A 21,502-nucleotide genomic window follows, 5' to 3' on the forward strand; every position below is an offset into this window, starting at 1 on the left:
TTGGACAAATCCAGCTCCGTGATTTAACTACAGCCTTGAGCATGCTACTCAATGATTCTTCATTCTTATCTTAAAAAAAAAAAAAATGGAGTTAATGTCCCTTTATCATGGGGCCAACGAACAGTTTAAATGAGATAATCTTTATCAGTCACCTAATAGTTCCTGCCTACTGTATAGTAGACACTCAATAAACAATCCTTTCCTGTTCTTATTTGTCTATGAATAGGGATTGGGATGGAACCAGAACACTTTACTGATCTTTCTCTGGCTCTACGGTTATCCCAGTGTATTGCTATTGTAAGCTAATGCTGACTGCACTGAGCACTCAATCAAGGGACATGTGCCAAGCTAGTGACTTAGAGGCATTATTTTATTTCTATCTCCAGTGATTGTGCACTATGTAAGGTTCTTTCAAGGGTTTGGTTTGTTTGCTTTGGGTTGAGGGAAGGAGCCTGGAGTTCATTATTAAGGAAATTAAGGACGAAGGGCCTATTAGATACGGCAGGTGGGTCCTCAAGCCCAAACAGCCTCCATTTCAAAGCTTCTTAAACTTTAAGAGGTTGGGAAGAGAATTGTTAAGGAAAGTGAAGGAGCCGTATTTGCAAGGCACAGCAGATAAATCCATACGCTGCACGGCCCTGCGCATGTTATTTAAGATCTCAGAATCTCAATTTTCTCTATCTGTCAAAGGTTAACAACCTTCCCTTGACAGAGTTGTTGGGACAACTAAATAAAAAGGAAGTTGTTTTCCAAGTATCTGGTAAATATTAGCTCTCAACAAATTATCCCTCTGATGGCGTATCTGTACCTTGCAGCCTCAGGGATCTGGGAAAGCGAAGGGGGGGGCTCTACTTTCTCTCTGTGCCTCAGATTTCCTGCCCCAGGAAACCGCACTCCTGCCCCTGGCGTTCAGGGAAAAGGGACCTGGATGAGGGCTCCGTGGGCTGCTGCTTGGGTCCCAGAGGACCTCGCCGTAGGATGAACCGGTTCCCTCCAGCTCACAGCCACCCCGGGGCACAAACGGGCTCAGGGCGTCCTCCGCTGGGCAGAGACGATGAGATTCTTAATCCTTAGGGCAGCTCAGAGGACCACGCAGCTACTATGCCCCTCCCCGGGCGGGCAGAGGAGTCTGTTTGAGGAAGTCACCCTGGAGACCCGGCGCGGAGCACACGGGGAGTGCGCGGGCGGCCGCAAGCGGCCGCAGGCGGAGGGAGACGCGGGCGGCGGCGGCCTCGCCTTGCGCCGCAGGCTCCCGCAGTGGAGGAGAGGGAGGTCCAGGAGGCCCCTGGCGGAGCCGCGGCTCCAGCGCTGCGGTGGGTAAGCGCTCACTCTCCGTGGCGCCTGGGGGTGGGAGCGGAGAAGATACAGCAGGTGGGAGGGTTGCCGAGGAGGGAGGGCCCTGTGGTAAGAAATGGCCTGTCTGCGCTGGCCTTGGCCTCCCTGAAGCCTACCCCTCCTCCTCCCCACGACAAATGGGAGAAAGTGGCCCCAAATCACTGGAAGTAAGTCTTGGCCTTTCATCCCCACCCCATCCACCCCCCTCCCCCTTCGGACCTCCTGCATGTCTGAGCTTTAGGGTGATGCCTAGTACAGAGCTGGCCAGCTTGGTCTGCTCCTTGAGAGCGATGAGTCCTCTGCAGTCTTCCTGAGGCCCGGCAACACTGGGCGGCCACACCCCTGGGGACCTCTAGATCCCAACTCTGGAAACGAGTGAGCAGACCAAGGTCTATCTGTGTCACTTTGGATCAGAACCTGAATGACCCGCTTAATGAGGTTCAGTGTGCCCTACCACACGCATAGACACATGTAGGCACTCACAGTCATACACCGACATACACACAGACACTTATACACACAAGCATACACAGATGCCCACACTCACACACCACATACACACAAGACGCACACCCACAGTCAGTACACAGACACAGAGCACACAAAGGCTCACACACAGGCACACAGGCACACACTCACTTGGGTGCACAGATAATAGCTCATACACACAGGGGCACACACGGGTACACAAAGGCACACACTTACACCCATGTACGCCGATACTCATACACACAGCCTCACACACTCATGCCCACACAGGCACACACCCACAGACACATGCACAGGCACACACTCACAGAGAGATGCTCACGCTCATGCACACACTCACACAGGCACACAATCACACACACACCCCTCACTGCCTCCCTTCCAGCACACAATACCTCTGCCAAATCTGTGTGCCCTTTGCCTCTCTACTCTGCCGCTGATCACGCTGAGGTTTTTAGATTGTATACTTGTCTGCCCTACCCATTCAACTGCCAGCTCCTTGAAAGCAGGGACTCTGTTTTAGTTCTTTTTAGTGTCTAGGACAGTGTCTCCTTATTCGGGCTCTCAGATTTACAGATTATAAAATAATTTAAAATGACTATAAATTTCTATGTAGGCAATAGAGCAGTAGACCTACAGTCTAAATTCTGGGAATCCATTCCTACTGGCAGCTTTTTGACAAGCATTTGAGAAAAGGAAGTAGGTTTTCTAATAAAATACTTTGCTTAAGGTTAAGTTCTGTGTGCTGTATACAAAGTGAATCTCTTTGGCTTGAAAAAAAATACCCTTTGGGGAAGACAATTTTAATTTTTAAAGTACTAGCAACAGCAACACCTATTAATTAGCCAACTTTTATCAGGATTAATTTGGGGGGGAGGCAATAAAAAATATTGCTTTCTGATGTGGAATATCTTTCTTCCACACAAGGCTATCATTTCTCAGTGACTTAACCTCTTCTGCTATTAAGCATTTAGCTGAAGCTTAATATCTGCTTATGTGAATTATACTATTGCATAGATAAAAGTTAGAGGAGTTATCATATTTCCAATTATACTGATCAGAATAACAACATGTACTCATTACTCTCAAGGAAAGTGCACATCGCCATTCAAAAATTGTAGAAGACTATTTTGTGTTTTTTGTAGTTTTTAAAATTTTTTTTAATGTTTATTTATTTTTGAGACAGGGAGAGACAGCATGAATGGAGGAGGGTCAGAGAGAGAAGGAGACACAGAATCTGAAACAGGTTCCAGGCTCTGAGCTGTCAGCACAGAGCCTGATGCGGGGCTCGAACTCACGGACCACAAGATCATGACCTGAGCCAAAGTCGGATGCTTAACTGACTGAGCCACCCAGGCGCCCCTATTCTGTGTTTTTTTAATCTAGAATGAGTCTCTGTGTTGTACTAACTAAAATGTTTTCAGATCTTCCATCTGTTATTTTACAAAGTTGCTTTCCATAGGCTATGATGATGTCAGACATTGCTAAAGACAGAATGGCTCATTCTGTGAAGAAAAGGGGAAGTATGTCTTCTCTAAGTGGTCGAGAATTCTGGCAGAAAGAACTTCACAGGTGCACCAAAAAGTGAGTAACTGAATGTCTAATAACCTAAGTTTGATTATTGAGTAAACCGATTCATAATGCTTATCAGAAGAAACAAATTCCTCTGGGACATAAAAAGGGAGAAAATGGGCAAGTACAACATTCGGGTCACCTTTTGGGGCTATATTTTACAAAAGAAAGAAAACGAGAGTGAGAAAATCTAAGTGATATGTTGATTCCGGCAGCATCTTTTTACTATTTCAAGGAGCACCCCAAAAAAATCATCTACTCAAAAGAAATGCCATATGCGATGTGGATAAGCTGCATCTTACATGTCTCTTAAATTCTTCTCCTCAATATCATATCAATGAATAGATTTTGCATTTTACAATCTCTCTATATATAGGGTATATATACATATATATGATGCATTTATCATTGTTTTATACAAATTTCTTGATGTATTTTCAATAGTTTCCCTTTAAATGGCTGCATAATACTTTGTCTGTTTATAATTCTGGGCTAGTTAGCCATACCCCAATTCTTGGGCATTTTAAGTCTGTTTCCACTTTTTTTTTCTTTTTCACTATATAATAAGTTTCTGCTTGTTTTCTTTCCAGAAGTATGATTAGTGGGTCAAAGGGTAATAAGTACATTTTTTTGGCTCTTGATGCATATTGCATTTGCTCTCTTAAAAAGATTAATTAATTTTTAATACTAGCATGGCATTTCTTTTTGACTGCCATTGGGAAGAAAACAAAGCAAGTTATCTGACGCAGAGGTCAATGAATTTATATAATAGACTTTCTTTCTTAACGATTTCTGTGGGATTGGAGGATGTGGTATAGAAATCCCCATGGTTTGGGCAGCAAGAGCTGGTGTGTTCTGTGGAGCAGAAACCAGAAAACCTGGAATAGATTTGCATTATAATTCTGAAATCAAATCTTTCCACTTTCAGAGTGTATTAATGTACTTATTTAAAAGTCCGCTTTCCAACCCTGATGTTTGTGGATTACAAATACAGCCTTTTTCACAGATAGGAGATGTAATGGAGTAGCAATCTCACCTAATGTCAGAAGTAAAGCTAGGGGAAAAATTAACTTCAACAACTTTTGCTTCTGACCCTAAGCCCTTTTGGCTGCTAGTCCCAATTTAAGTGTAAGAGGTTTTTGTTCTTTTCAAATTTGTATTTACGTTCTAGTTAGTTACTATAGAGTGCAATATTGGTTTGAGAAATAGAATTCAGTGATTGATCACTTACATACAACACCCAGGGCTCATCATAAACAAGTGCCCTCCTTAATGCCATCTAGCCATCACCCATCTAGCCCATCCCCCACCCGCTTCCCTTCATAGCCCTCAGTTTGTTCTCTATCTTTAAGAATCTCTTATGGTTAGTGTAAGAGTTCTTTATAAAATTATTTTAAAATAACTGTTAGCTTAAATTCAACTTTTTTCAAGAAAATATTTATAATATAGGGCACCTGGGTGGCTCAGTCAGTTGAACATTCAACTTTGGCTCAGGTCATGATCTCACGGCTTGTGAGTTCAAGCCCTGCGTCGGGCTCTGTGCTGACAGCTCGGAGTCTGGAGCCTGCTTCGGATTCTGTGTCTCCCCCTCTCTCTCTGCTCCAACCCCACTCTCTCACTCTCAAAAATAAATAAGCCTTTAAAAAAAAAGAAAATATTTATAATAGTCTAACATAAATCACGTTTCTGCAATTAAAAAAAAAAACCTGCTCTTATCTGAAGACTAAACTGTCATTCCTATTTGCATCTTTTTCATTTACATCTTCCCTTTCAAGGAAAATTAGAAAGTCATATAGAATCAGAACATGGCCAAATTTAAATAATTAGGGAGCACTCTTTTCTAAGTTTATTTATTTATTTATTTGCGGGGCGGGGGGAACCCTGCACGTGAGTGGGGGAGGGGGAGAGAGAGAAGGTGAGAGAATTCCAAGCAGGCTCCAGACTCCGAGCTGTCAGCACAGAGCCCCACAAAGGACTGGAGCTCACAAACACTGAGATCATGACCTGAGTCAAAATCAAGAGCCCGTTGCTTAACTGACCAAGCCATCCAGGTACCCCTAGAGAGAGAGCATTCTTTTTTAATTGATGAAATATAAATACAAATCAAAAGTAACAAAAATACAGAAATCATATTACCAACACATTAGGGTAGATTTTTCACTAGCTATCATTTAATTGATAATTTTATTGATGTATTTCAAAGTTAGAAATTTGAACTCTCAAAACATTCAGGAAGGATCCTCTACTTTAATACTTTTTCCTTAAAAGTCAAATGACCAGCTTCCAAATACCTTTGCAAATGCAGAGGCCATTTGGGAGGCTGCATCCTGTGCTCTAACTCCTATGTACTCACTGAGACCAGACTGCAAGTGATTTTCCTTTACAAAATGAGTCTTCATGTACTAGAAAAATTCGAAAGCTCAGTGGCTATCAAATGAAGACATTGTTTTGAATTTGCAGTTTTATGGGAAAGCACATACCTTTCATTTGAAAGTTATTTAAAAACAATTTTTGATTAAACTGATTTCAATAGTATAAAGCCTACCCTGAAATATGCTCATTTTTTATGTACATTACCTCATTTAATCTCCCCAGCATTAATCCCACCAGGTAGATCTTATTCTCACCATTTTACCATCAAATAACTGAGGCTTACAGGTCAAGAAATGATTTAATGACTAGGGTACAGTCCTAAATCATGAGTAAGGTATATAAGATCCACAGAGCCTTGCCTGCTTGTCTAGCACTGTGTTCTCCACTATCCTGCTTGCATCCTACTCTCCAGTCATACTCAACTTCCACATTTATAATCCTTCAGTGCTCTGTCTTGCCTCCAGCCATTGTCACATGTTGCTTTCCCATGGGGTGCCCTTGTCTGAAATGCTCTTCTTACACTCTGGCTTCCTTCTCCTCCTCCTCGAGAAGTTAGCTCCACCTTCATCTTTCCAGGAAGCTCTCTCTAACTACTCAACTACAACCACTTCCACTTCCAGTGATTGGGTTGAGTTGGATGTTCTTCCTTTCTGCTCCTGTTGCTTTTCTCTTCTACATGCTACTGGATTTGGCTGTTTTCTTGTCTGTTGCTCTTGTTAGATTATGGACTTATTTGCCTTTATAGCAGTAAACACACCGATAAGGAGGGCAAAGAAGAGTAGGAAGTAGACCTACTTGGAAAGCTGCTTCTTGGGTGTGATGTAAGATCAGTATAGATTCAGCCTCCCATTCTTGGTTTCTCTGTCTACAGTCTTTTACAGTAGTAACTAATTCTTACCATTGATCTTTGGGCATAATGGATATCTGAAGTGCCTTCTGAATTGTGAAAGGAAGATTGAATTTATGTTCACTGTAATTATTGTTTTTTGTTTTTTTTAATCCATTCATTTTTTTTTTCAATATATGAAATTTATTGCCAAATTGGTTTCCATACAACACCCAGTGCTCATCCCAAAAGGTGCCCTCCTCAATACCCATCACCCACCCTCCCCTCCCTCCCACCCCCCATCAACCCTCAGTTTGTTCTCAGCTTTAAGAGTCTCTTATGTTTTGGCTCTCTCCCACTCTAACCTCTTTTTTTTTTCCTTCCCCTCCCCCATGGGTTTCTGTTAAGTTTCTCAGGATCCACATAAGAGTGAAAACATATGGTATCTGTCTTTCTCTGTATGGCTTATTTCACTTAGCATAACACTCTCCAGTTCCATCCACATTGCTACAAAGGGCCATATTTTGTTCTTTCTCATTACCACGTAGTACTCCATTGTGTATATAAACCACAATTTCTTTATCCATTCATCGGTTGATGGACATTTAGGCTCTTCCCATAATTTGGCTATTGTTGAAAGTGCTGCTATAAACATTGGGGTACAAGTGCCCCTATGCATCAGTACTCCTGTATCCCTTGGGTAAATTCCTAGCAGTGCTATTGCTGGGTCATAGGGTAGGTCTATTTTTAGACTCTCCACACTGTTTTCCAGAGTGGCTGCACCAATTTGCATTCCCACCAACAGTGCAAGAGGGTTCCTGTTTCTCCACATCCTCTGCAGCATCTATAGTCTCCTGATTTGTTGATTTTGGCCACTCTGACCAGCATGAGGTGATATCTGAGTGTGGTTTTGATTTGTATTTCCCTGATGAGGAGCGACGTTGAGCATCTTTTCATGTGCCTGTTGGCCATCCGGATGTCTTCTTTAGAGAAGTGTCTATTCATGTTTTCTGCCCATTTCTTCACTGGGTTATTTGTTTTTTGGGTGTGGAGTTTGGTGAGCTCTTTATAGATTTTGGATACTAGCCCTTTGTCTGACACGTCATTTACAAATATCTTTTCCCATTCCGTTGGTTGCCTTTTAGTTTTGTTGGTTGTTTCCTTTGCTGTGCAGAAGCTTTTTATCTTCATAAGGTCCCAGTAGTTCATTTTTGCTTTTACTTCCCTTGCCTTTGGGGATTGTTAACTGTTTTTAGGGCTGGATCTTTTTACTTAAATTATGTTTCTTTGTAATGCAATTTTTATGTTTTATTTTTATTCTTCTAATATTTATTTATTTTTGAGAGAGAGAGAGAGAGAGCAGGGGAGGGGCAAAGAGAGAGAGAGAGAGGGAGAGAATTCCAAGCAGACCTCGCACTGTCAGCACAGAGCCCAGTGCAGGCCTCAATCCCATGAACCACGAGACCATGACCTGAGCCTAAATCAATAGTCAGATGCTTAGCTAACTGAGCCACACAAACATCCCTGTTTTATTTTTAAAAGAAGAAACATCTTAAGCTGACTCTTACTCTCCCAACATCATAACTGCTAGCATGTTGGCACAACTTCTTTGTATACCTATATAGTTGACATCATACTGCACCTGTAATTTTGAATCTTGTTTGTTTTTTCATTTAAATAGTAAATAGTAATGAGGCTGATAAATAGCTAACGTTTAAGTCTCACAGAATCTCTGCAGCAGTAGGTGACAAACTATGGCCCAAGCACCAGGTCCAACCTACCACTTGGTTTTGTATGGTTCCCCAGTGAAGTATGGTTTATATATGATTGAAAAAAATTAATAATATTTTTTATCATGTGAAAATTATTAAAAGTGCAAATTTCAGTATCCACAAATAAACTTTTATTGGAACACAGCCACGCCTCTCCATGTAGGTGTTGTCTCTGGCTGCTTTCACACTATAGAGTGGAGTAGTTGTGATAGATACATCAGACCCACGGAGCCAAAATATTTGTTAAATGGCATTTTACAGGACTGTTAGCCAACCCTGCTTCATAAGATAAATGTTATTATCATCCCCATTTTACAAATGAAGCAACAGGTGCTTAGAAATGTTGAGGTTCCAAAGCTACGGAATTAGCAAGTGGCAAAATGGGCTTTTGTGTACAGGCAAGTATTCTCATTCTCTGAAAATTGGCTATCTATGTGTAACTTACATTAATGAAACTCTTCTATTCATTCACCTGAACCTTCTGTTTCCCATCCGTGGTTAAGAGCAGGTATTGACAATGACATCTTTCTTGTTAGAAGTTCAGCCTTTGGCAGTCTTCAAACAGTATTTGAACAGATGGGCAACTCTCGTGTTCTTAAAATGGAAACAGAAGCCTGAGGTTAAGTTACTTTCCCAGGATAATGTGACATGATAGCCAGAATTATTTTCTCTGAGGCCGGTAGTTGGACTAGTAGGTCAGCCTAAAGCTCGGGACTAAAAAGTCTTTCTTTTGTCTCAAACCAAAATTACAGTGATGTCATGTTACAAGGACTTTGAGTATGGCTCTCTGATTAAACCCACTGGTGGCATCTAACACCCTGGTTAGGCCACACTATGTCCTTCCACTTATTCATTTATTCAAGGTTTACTGGGCTTCTACTCCGTGCCAATTATTGTGCCACATGTTAGGCATATAACGGTAACCAACTGTAGGGTTCTACTCTGGAGAAGGTCATTTTTCAAGTAAACTGAAAGGCCACCAGGTAATTTGTTTTTCTGAAAAAATGGAAAATGCTGCATTGATTACTTCACTGGAAATGAATATTTATTGACAAATGAGTACATTCTAGGCACTATGCTGGGTGGTGAACCCAGCATAGTGAGCCCAATAATCCTGGAGCCAGCAATAATCCTGGCTCTCGTGGAGTTTACAATCTGGTGGGATAGGTGGTGAACAAGTAATTTTAAGTGTGATGAATTTATTCTACAATTTCCACCTACACTACTGTGAGTTGCTTATGTGCAGTTAAAAATGATGTTGCCCGACCGGTTTCCTGATTTTGGTAAGTGCTGTTGCCATCTAAATAAAGTTAAAGCCCCCCAAAAGACCTGAATGAGATATAGCTCTCCCCCTCCAAAGAGACAGAAGCTTGAGAAAACAGAAGTGTTCATATTCCTAAATTAAACCACAATAAAAACTAATATTACATTGTACTTGATAGATTATTAAACTGCTTCACATACAATACCCATATGATTCTCATGAAAATCCTGTGGGTTAACTAGAGAAGATACTTTTATGATCTCCAGTTATCTCATTTATTATCTTATTTCTCTCCAGAGCAGAGTTGAGTTGAAAATATTCCTCATTCCATAGCACATTGTCATCACCAATGTGGGCGAGACCCCTGGTGTTTACCTGATTGTCCCCCTTCTTCCCCATCCACACTTCATTCTCAACTCTAAAAAGGCACCCATAGTACACACATCACTACATATGCTACAAAAATATACATATCTAAGTATTGTATTATATATATATATATATATATATATATGTATTTAATTTCTGTGTATTATGATGTTTTGACATTTAAATATTTATTTTGAGAGAGAGAAAGAGAGAGCAGGGAAAGGGCAGAGAGAGAGAGAAAAGAGACAGAGAGAACTCCAAGAAGGCTTGCACTGTCAGTTTAGAGCCCAACAAGTGGCTTGAACCCACGAACCGTGAGATCATGACCTGAGCAGAAATCAAGAGTTGGACGCTTAACAGACTGAGCCACCCAGGCACCCCATGATGTTTTGACATTTTAAAAAACCTTTCTGACTGGGGAGACACTGCCCTTCTCAGGTCTAACCAATTCTTAAAGATAGCCAAGGTCTCAGCAGGGAACATGCCTTAGACATACATGCGAACTATTCAACCCAGAGCCAGCTCCCCTCTATCTGACCCCTGACATCCAGCATTCAGTATTGCTCTGCCTTAATCAGCCTAGAGCCAAGTACCAGGCAACTAGGGATCCTTCTATAGCTTAGAGCCCATTGAAATTATTCAGACTAGCCAGTCTTGAACTGCTTTCCATGCCCAGTTTTGCCTTTCCCTCTGAAACCCCAATAAGGGTCTAGCCCTGTCTCTTCCCTGCTTCTGTCCTTTGCATCTTGACACTCTGGTGGCACGGCACGGCATGTCTCTGGTCTCTAGGACCTGTGAGTATAGCAAACTGTGTTTTCCTCTGTCTCCTTTTGTGCCACACCTGACTGACCACCTTATAAAAGAATACAAAACAAGCACTTACCAAAGATTTTGACTTACATAAATGGTGTTGCGCTATAAACCTCATTTTGTTTTCTAAATTTCATACATGTCATTCAACATTTTATTTTTTAAATTTACTCATGTAACTGTGGTAGCTCTTTGCTTCTTACTGCAGCATAGTAGTTCTTAATATGTATCCATCACATATGTTTGTACCCATTCCTCTATGGATGAGCGTCCAGGTTGGCTTTCACATGCCATGTGGAACATCTTTGTACATAATCCTTCACTGGCACCTTTGTCAAAACTGCCCTGGGAATGTGATCCAGTATTAAGATACACCACAAAGTTGTAGTAAGTAAAAATGATAATAAATGCAGGAATAGAGAGATAGGTGCATGAACAGAGAAACAGACCAATGGAACACATAAAGAATTCAGAAATAGACCCATGAATATATGGAAGCATCATGTATGAGCAGTGAGGAAATTATGGATTTTTTGATAGATTGTGTTGGGAGAAAACTGGCTCAGTAGAGGAAGGAAAATGAGGTGGATTCTTCCCTTATACCATTTACATAGTGGATTCTACATGGAAGACTGAAATGTGGAAATCTAGAAAGTGAAAAGAAGAAAGTATAGGAGAATATCTTTGTGTTCTGTGGGTAGGAAAAGATTTCTTAAATAAGATTCCAAAATGAAAAAACAAAACTATAAAAAAACAACTTGATAAACATAACTACAATAAAACTTAGTATATCTGTTCAATAAAAAATATAATAGACATAGTTAATAGGCCAGCAGAAGATACGTGTTTTTTTTTAAATCATGCACATTGACAATAAAAAAATAGAGGAGATAAATAGCAGTCTGCAGAAGCTAAGCCCAAATGGCTAAGCAGAATATGAAGAGACACTCAAAAAACAGAATATAAAGAGATGCTCGAACTCCCTTAGCATGAGAAAAATGCAAATTAAAACAAGATACCATTTGCATCCATCTGAATCACAAAATATAAGACGGGAGACTGATAGCCAAATGTTGGTATTTGCTGGGCAAATAAGAATAAAAACAAATATCCGTTCAGCAAATAAAACTAACAGTATTGAGAAAAAATAAGTATGTGCATACCTTATTCTCCCATACTTTGAGGAGACCAACACTTGGCATGGTAAAGTGACTTGCCAAATTATCACAACTCCCAGATGACAGGGCAAAGAATCTGTAGTTCTGTGACCTTAGAATTTAGAGACAACATGACAGTGTTTGTATTTGTTATATGGGCTGAATTGTGTGCTCCCCACACCAACTGCCTGATCCCTGCCGAACACATATGTTGAAGTCCTCATCTCCAGTGCTTCAAATGTGACCTTATTTGGTAACTGCGTCTTTAAAGAAGTAGTTAAATTTATTTTTTTAATGTTTATTTTTGAGAGAGAGAGAGAGAGAGAGAGAGAGAGAGAGAGAGATGGAGCACAAACAGGGGAGGGGCAGAGAGAGAGGGAGACACAGAATCTGAAGCAGGCTCCAGGCTCCGAGCTGTCAGCACAGAACCCAATGCGGGGCTCAAACTCATGAATCACAAGATCATGACCTGAACCAAAGTTGGACGCTTAACTGAGCCACCCAGACGCCCCAAAAGAGGTAGTTAAATTTAAATGTGTTCATTAGGACATGTTGTAATCCAATATGACTGGTATCCTTCTACGAAAAGAAAATTTGGACACAGATACATGTAGGGGGAGAGGATGTGAAGACGGCTATCTACAAGCCAAGGACAGAAGCCTGGAACAGACCCTTCCTTCCATGGCCTTTAGAAGGAACCAGTCCAGCTAACGCCTTGTTCTCAGACCTCCAGTCTCCAGAACTGAGATGATAAATTCCTGTGGTTCAAGCACCTAGTCTGTGAGGCTTTGTCATGGCATCCCTGGCTAACTAGTGCAGTATTTCTAAAGGAGTGAATGGAATAGTAGCAGCATAACCACGGAGGAAAATGGAGTGGCTCAGAGATCTGTTCTACACAGACTGGCTGGGGTCAAGTTCCAGCTTGAACACTTAAGGTGCTGGTCTTGCATAAGTTATTAAACCCTCTTTTCCTCAGCTGCTTCTTCTATAAAATGGGTTAAAAATGGTAATTGTTGCTTTGGGGTGTGGTGAGAATTTAAAACAATATATGGAAACACCTAGAATGGTTCTTGGCACATCTAAAAACAGAACGAGTATTAACTATTATTATCACATAGAACTTTGGAATCAAATGAGGCCTGTGTTTGAGTCCCAGATCTGCTTAACCAGCTACTATTTAATATTCTTTGAGTCTTAATATATCACCTATAAAATGAGAATAATAATGACCACAGAGTCATTTCGTGTATTCATTAAACACATTCTTGGTACCTGGGTCATGGCATTGTGCTAGGTGCTAAAGATACCACGGTGAACAAAACAGGCTGTCCCTGGGCTTGTGGTAGTGCTTTTGTCAAGATCATAATGACTCTCACGCTACTGATCCAGTCAGTGGTCAGTCCTCATCTTACTTGACCTCTCAATATTTGAGGCTGTCCACTGATCATTCCTTTCCCCTGGAAAGATTTCTTCACTTGGCTTCAGAACACACACTCTCCTGTTTTCTTTCTAACTGATGGGGCCACCTTGTCAGTCTTCCTGCTCCCTGCACTTTTAAGTTTCTTAATGTTGGATGCCTCAGAGAGCAGTCCTTTGCCCTCTTCTCTTATTCTGCAGTTATCCCCCCAGGAATCTCCTCCAGGATAGTCACTGAGACATGGTGCTATATGCCCAAATTTATATCTCCAGCCCTATACGTGTCTCCCAAACCCCAGGCTCATATATCTAACTGCCTATTGACCTTTCACGTTAGTACATGGTAACCGCCTCAAACTCAGCATCCTCACAACTTAATTCTTTATCTAAATGTCCCCCTTCCCATTCACAGGAAATTCTGTTGAATCAACTTTGAAGATATATCCAGAACCCAACTACTGACCACTACCCCCCACCACTACCATCTCAGTCTGAGTCACTGTGTTAGTCGGCTTAAGCTGCCATAACAAAATACCATGGATCAGGCAGCTTAAACAATAGGATTTTTTTTCACAGTTCTGGAGCCTGCAAGTCTGAACTTGGGATGCTAGCATGGTCAGGTTCTTGTGACTGACCTCTTCCTGGCTTGTAGAGGGATACCTTTTCTCTGCTTCTTCACATGGTGGAGAGAGAACCCTAGTGTCTCTTCCTCTTATGTAAGAACTCCAATATTTTTGACCCAGAGCCCTTATGACCTCACTTAACCTTAATAACCTCCTTAAAGGCAGTATCTCCAATACAGGCACATGGGGAGGCGGGGGGCTATTAAGTCTTCCACATATGAATTTTGGAGAGACACAGTTTAGTCCATAGAAGTTACAGTCATCTCTCACTTGGATTACTATACAAGCTTCCTGACTGGCCTCCCTGTTTTTACACATGCCAGCCTACAGCCTATTCTCAAAATAGCAGTTGGAGTGATCATTGTAAAACATAAAGTGGATCTTGCTGTTCCTCTGCTCAAAACTCTCTATAGGCTCCCGCTTGATCAGAGTAAAAGCCATGGTTTTACAATGGTGCACAAAGCTCTACATGATCTAGCTGCCTAAACCTTTGTAACCTCGTTTTCCACCCTCCTGCTTGCTCCCTCCACTTCAGCTACTCTGACCTTTATGCACTTCTTCAGAAATACCAGGCAGCCTCCTGTCTCAAACCCTGTGCATATACTTTTCTCTCTCCCTGACACACTTCCCCCAGATATCCACCCGGCTCCTTTCCTCACCTCCTTCAATCCTTTGCTAATGGAAGCCTATCTTGACTGTTCTATTTAAAATTGCAAACAGCACCCTCTCTTCCGTCTACTTTCAAGGCCCCTTAACTAAGCATTTTTTTTCGTTCCCCTGTAGCTTTTATCACTTTCTAACATAGTACATCATTTACTAGTTTTGTATTTTATTGTCTACTCTCTGTCCCTTCTCACTAAGTTCCATGAGGGCAGAGATCTTGTTCATGTGTTTCATTTTTGTATCCTAAGAACCTAGAATAGTGCCTGGAACATAACACCAACTCAATAAATATTTTTTTTAACATTTGAATGAACAATTGTTGCAGTATACTAATTCCTGAACAAACAGGTTCTTTTGCTCACAGATAGGTTAGGCTCACAGATCCACATATGTGTTTAGGTGACTAAGGACTTTCATCTTGTAGACATAAGATACATTTACAGCAAATAAAAATTCTTAAATTTTCAAATTTTTAAAACAAGTCATGCGTTTACCTCCTTACTGAAACATTCCATTGTGCATTTGTAGAAAGAAAGAAAGAAAGAAAGAAAGAAAGAAAGAAAGAAAGAAAGAAAGAAAGAAAGAAAGAAAGAGAAGGAAGGAAGGAAGGAAGGAAGGAAGGAAGGAAGGAAGGAAGGAAGGAAGGAAGGAAGGAAGGAAGGAAGGAAAAGGGGTGCCTAGTTGGCTTAGTCGATTGAGCAGCTGACTTCGGCTCAGGTCATGATTTCACAGGTTCATGAGTTCAAGCCCCACATGGTGCTCACCGCTGTCAGTGTGGAGCCCGCTTCAGATCCTCTGTCTGCCTCGCTCTCTGCCACTCCCACTCATGCTCTCTAAATAAATAATCAAACAAACCTTAAGAGAAAAATAAAGAAATAATACTTTAATTTGTGTTGAAAATCTGTTGAGATAGACCACAGTCCTCCTTCATGATCTCCATAGTACTGTAGCAGTAACCATGGCACCCAAACCCTCAGCCTCACCTGAGTGATGATTGCCAAGGGTAATGTGACTTTGAATCTATCCATTCATCCAGGAGCTGCAACAGAATTTTCATCAGCTGTCTTTGACTTTAACCTCACCTTCTCTTGAGTAAGCATTAGTTTAGTGGGCCTCAGACACTCTGATTTTCTGTCCACACACTCAAAATTATTCTATTTTGTCAGACACCTTTTCCGGATTATCTTCAAACACATCAGAGCTTGACGTTTCACAGGTTGTGTGGTTTATTTTTTGTCCTTCAGGATCATTCCTACTCTTAAAAAAATGTATCCTACAAGAACACATACCATTTCTCTCCTCTTTCACTTATTAAAATGTATGAAAATTATGAAATTTCAAAATTTCAAAATTATGAAAATCTTGACCTTTCTTTCTATTGTAACCTTCCTTTGGCTAGTAAGATGGGGCCAATAATGTGAATAAAATATCTCAAAGGTACATAAAAATCCAGCAAACTTGCTATAAACTGACCACAGAATTAAATTACCTTACCAGACAACTTCCACCTTCTACTGATAGGGGAAGAGTTGGTATGCTTTTTCTCTTAAACATAACATTCATAAAAACATCCTTTAGACATTTTGAGGCAGAAAGTTCCCAACCAAGTCAGCCTTTATACATATTTCATCTTGTTTTCAATATCTTGTTTCTTGAGCACAGGGAATAGGATTTTTCTTTGTGTTGCCAGCCTGCCCACTGTGAGCAATAAATATTTGTTGAAAGAATGAGGAAAAAAAAAAACAAACAAAAGAACAAATGTCCAAATTGTATACCCTGAAATAATGTATACCGGAAGCCTTCTTTTTCTCTGTGCGTTCTGAAATATCTCCACTGGGAGGCAGCACATAACTTTAATAACAGGTTTAGGGGGAGAAAAACAACAAAAACAAAATCATGCCTCAACAATACCGTTCAAAATATGGTAGTTCCAGCTATTTCACGGTTACAAATAGAAGAGAGAGATGATATTCTGACATTTTTAATCTACTAAATTAATGGCTCCAAGACCAGTTATACATTCACATATTATCTCTTCCTGCAGCTTCAAAACATCTAAGTAATAATGGCAGTGAAAATGTCTGGAAATGAATTCTTAATAATAATTACATAGTATTGATTTTGATGAGACTTAATTGAAATTACTTCAGTCTCTTCAATACATGCTTTGTATTTATTCTGTGTAATTCAAGGAGTGAGTAGCAAGTACCTTTGTAAGATGTTTTCAGGAAAACTGAATTTCATGAAACAGTAAATATATTCCAACTTCTTAGCTAATTTTCTTTTTGCCTCTTTTCTGCATAATCAGAACACAGACTGTTGGCTTGGCATGGATGTTTCCAATGTCAATCAAGTACAATACAGGAGGGCTCCTTTTGTTTTTGTGGACCAATTTCATGCAGCTATTTCTGCATCCAAGTTAATGCCACATCTGTCCTCAGCAGTAATATATATGATTCCAAGTATTACTGAAACTTTACAAATTGTTACTCTTCTCCTAGAATAACATTACTTGATTTGTTCCATGTTTTCACCAGTAGTTTCTGCCAGACTTTCAGTTTTCCTGCATTTACTTTTAATCTACCTTCCTTCCTATAACTTGACTACTTTATTGGATACATTTTGCCAATTGAGTCCTTTTCCTCCATAAATGGCAACAAACTGATGAAACACATAGACAGCAAAAGCATTTTTCACATTCACAAAATAAAATCAACTATAGTCTTCCCTTTGCAATGAGATCATGTATCTATCTAGAAGGATTATTATTACAAAGTAGGGAAAGTCTGGTCATGGACAACAGAAACACATCTGATTGTGATATTGTGACATATACCCAATAAATGTCTTGTGCTGTGTATACAGCACTGGCAATTAAAATTATAAAAAATTTTTTAGCACCTCACATTTTTGTCTTTAAAAATTTCAAAGGGCTTGAGTAAAGCTGTTTATCAATGGAAAATATGTACTACATATTTTCCAAGTCAGTATTCTGAACTGATACTGGTCATTTGCCATTCTCAAATATAGAATCTCTTTTATTTCCAAAAACTTATTAAACCCACATTCTGGTTTAGTGTTAGTTACCCCTATTGCAAGAATTTTATATATTTTATCTCTTCCTTCTGTCTTTTTTTCAAGGAATAAATGTTTTTTTTCTGTTCAGCTCATTCTTTTCTTTTCTCTCTCCCTTTTTCCAACTCATCTCATTTTAATGTAGGAACAAGCAGATCTCAGTTTCAAAAAATACCATACAGAGGCTTTTTTTAAGTAACAAGTAAAATTTTTCTGTAATTTTCCATGAAGTTACAATTTTAGTGGATACATGGTCAACCTTCCAAGGTACAAAAAGCAACCAACAAACCAAATCTTTTCCTTCTGCATGAGAAAGAATGCCAGGTTACAATAAAACATTTGAAACCTCACTCCCCAAAGTCCTATCTCCTCCCCAAAACTAACTCCAAGTTTGGTCCTCCAGTACTTGCAACATCCTACTTTTAAGGAGCAAACTCTATATCAGTTAGAATTTATGTCAGTATAGGGGCTCCTGGGTGGCTCAGTTGATTAAGCATCAGACTTTGGCTCTGGCCATGATCTCACGGTTCATGGGTTCGAGCTGTGTGTTGGGTTCTGTGCTGACAGCTCGGAGCCTGGAGCCTGCTTCCGATTCTGTGTCTCCCTCTCTCTCTACCTCTCCCCCACTTATACTCTCTCTCTCTCTCTCTCAAAAATGAATAAACATTAAAAATTTTTTTAACAATTTGTATCAGTATATCTAATGCTTCTTATAATAATAATTTTTCAAAAAAATAGTGGTTTAAAGAAAACAAATATATTTGTAGAAACAGCCTAGATGGCCAGGAGAACAAATGGGTAAATAAAATGCAACATGTTCATATATTAAGTACTGTCATGATATTTAAAATATTGATGTATATTACTATTTGTCAGCATAGAAAGTTATCCATGATACATTTTGAGCGGAAAAAAAAAAAAAGCCAAGCATCTATCATATGCTCCCATATGCAAAGTCATGTCGGAAGATATTTTTGTAATGTTAACGGTTGTTAGAGAACCACTGGGGTTAGTAATTTTTTGTGTAATTTTACTTTAATCTTTATACTTTTTTATGTTTTGAACTTTTTACCATTTACATGATTACTGTGGAGATGAAGAAGGCACGAAATGAAATCACCTTTGGTAAGATTTAAAAAGCCAGTCTCCAAAACCTTCTGCTTGCACACCTATCTTCAGCCAGTGGGTTTTTTAAACTGCCCTTACGACACTTTCCAATTTCATACTGATAAATAGTATTGCACTGATTGTCAATTTTTCCATAACTAGGAACAAAGCAATAGTGAAGACTCTTTGTAAAAATCCTTATTTGCTTTTTTTTGTCTGAGACTTCTAACACGTGAATTTAAATTTTGAACCAACACTACCTCTCTTTCTATGAGTTTTTAATATGGTGTTAGGAGAAAAGAAATTGGGTTTTTATTAACACTTGCTGTATATTTATGCAAGTTTCAAATGCAGTCATTAATTATTTCAAGTAGTCCCTCCCCCTATTTTCATTCTGTCTGATATGGTCATATGTGAGACTCGTCACTGGGACTCAAATAGGATATTTGAAACCTAAGTCTGCCTTTTCTGTATCTATGGCATTAAGCCCTTTGCCTTGTTCCCTTTATCTCTGAAATGGGTAGAATAAGAGCTCTTTGACTAACTTAAAGGCAGTTGTGAAGGTAAAACAAGATAATTGATGGAAAATGATTTGCAAAGTGAAAACTAGCACATATAATAATGGGACAGGCTGCTTTATCTTAGAATCAGGGGGCTTTTGCAACATGGGGTTTTCTGAGCAGAAGCAATCAGCTTCTGTGGGTACTGCCCACAACACCTGCAGACAATGTGGCCAAGCAGGTTGGTTGCTACTTCAAAGGGCAGCAGAAAACTGAGGAAAGCAGGTGTTACAAGAATGAGAACTAAATCGCTAATCCAGAAATCTATCATGAAAACACAGCCATAATTACTTGCATTGTTTCCTCGGGATGGGTGAGTAAACCTTAATTTATTGCATAAATTGTATTAAAGGATTTTTAAATAGATTATCTGTGATTTTCTTAAAATATCATTTGTACTCTGACTCAAAAATAAATAACAAAAACATTTTAAAAATTTTTTTAAAAAAGGGGCGCCTGGGTGGCTCAGTCGGTTGAGTGTCCGACTTCAGCTCAGGTCATGATCTCACAGTCCATGCTCACGGCTCAGAGCCTGGAGCCTACTTTGGATTCTGTGTCTCCCTCTCTCTCTGCCCCTCCCCTGCTCATGCTCTGTCTCTCTCTGTCTCAAACATAAATAATAAAAACATTAAAAACATTTTTTAAATACCATTTGCAAAGAGTTTACTAATTCCAAACAGCTGAGAACTAAGTATTTTAGTCTTCTTGCAGAGAAAAAAAAACCCAAAAGATTAAAAACAAATATCTGTCATTTAATTAAGGCAAAAACATAGTCTGCTTAGAAAACTGGTCACTCTGAAAACACACATAACCACACGCGCGCGCGCGCGCACACACACACACACACACACACACACTATTGTAGTATCTCCTTTGAAGAGACATCTGTTTTAACTTCCATTTTCACAGGTGGAGAGAATTGGGGGTAGATCTGAGACTGCCATTAGTGACAACTGGATTTTCTCTGAACTAAGCTAAATTAAGTGGTGCTGGAGGGACATTAGGGACTCCTCTTTGCTTGGGTCTCCAGTTCAGCACCTGGATAAGCTTATATTGCCTTGGTAACCAAGCCAAAACCCTTTCTTAATGTTGAAAAGGGTGGTTGATGCTTATGATTTACAATAGTTTGGGTGAATTGTGGTTTCTCTCACCATGTGGGTGAGTTTCTTGTTTTTCTTTTTTCTACTAAAGGGATTTTGTGTGGTACGTATTACTAAACTTTTATAAAGTATATTATCCCATGTATATATATAGTTGTTTCCCAACATTTTAAGCTTCCTCCTGTATTCCTCAGTCCCTTTTGTTAATTTTGGCCACTTTGAGGAGAGAGTCTCTGCATTGTGGTAGACATGCCATTGAAATGGCTTTTGAAACAGGTACTCCATTACCACACAGACAGACCAGTCCATGAATACTTTGTGAGTAGTCAGATGCCTTGGGCTTCACTGGACTGCACTGGGCTTCAACCGCTATATTGAGACCTGCTCCAAGTAACTTCTCTATGCGTTAATGTTTCCATCTCTGAAATGTTTTTGACTTTAAATGTGTCACCGGGATATTTGCCTGTGACTTGCTTGAAATGTTCTTAGGGAAGCTTTACCTTGGTAACATTTTTGCTGAAAGCAACAATGTGTTTTGTTGTTATTATTATTATTATTATTATTAACTATTGAAATTTGTTTTCTTCCTTGCTTTTAGCTCCATGAGTACTGTGTCTTATATGGATGAACCTAGCCAGCGGGATGATGCTTCTCGCCTTACAGTTCAGATGGAAAACACCTATCAACTAGGTGTGTTATTTTACACTCATTCCTATTTTAAACTTATAATCTCATTATTTACTTAAAATAATATCTGATAACATGGCATCATCTTCATTATTAGCACAATTTAAGGGGTCTTAATTAAGTGATTTGATGTGTTGTAATTTCTTCCTCTGCAAAATGGGACCAACACCCATTGCTTAATTTTCTTTATCAGTGTTTCCTAAATACCAAGCAATTCACTGGGCAGCGCTGATGTGTCTTGTGTATTACTGAATTAAGAAGTTCATTTCTGGGCGTTTCTGGGTTATCCTGTGGAGTTATTTTA

At 39.7% G+C, this 21,502-nt stretch overlaps 1 protein-coding gene across 2 annotated transcripts in view; it reads left to right on the top strand.

Moving 5' to 3' along the window:
• Positions 1–21,502, top strand: part of DYNLT5 (dynein light chain Tctex-type family member 5) — a 31,835-nt gene continuing 10,333 nt past the window's right edge. The window contains exons 1-3 of one of the 2 annotated variants that reach the window (XM_015082739.3): positions 1–1,317; positions 3,287–3,408; positions 21,110–21,201. In XM_015082739.3, coding sequence (XP_014938225.1) covers positions 3,290–3,408; positions 21,110–21,201 — 211 coding nt within the window. In that variant the 5' untranslated portion in view covers positions 1–1,317; positions 3,287–3,289. Of the gene's footprint in view, positions 1,318–3,286; positions 3,409–21,109; positions 21,202–21,502 lie in introns of those variants that run through there. The other variant, XM_053214197.1, reaches the window with a different exon arrangement.

Source organism: Acinonyx jubatus, chromosome C1 (assembly GCF_027475565.1).
Source record: "Acinonyx jubatus isolate Ajub_Pintada_27869175 chromosome C1, VMU_Ajub_asm_v1.0, whole genome shotgun sequence".
Taxonomy (NCBI): Eukaryota; Metazoa; Chordata; class Mammalia; order Carnivora; family Felidae; genus Acinonyx; species Acinonyx jubatus.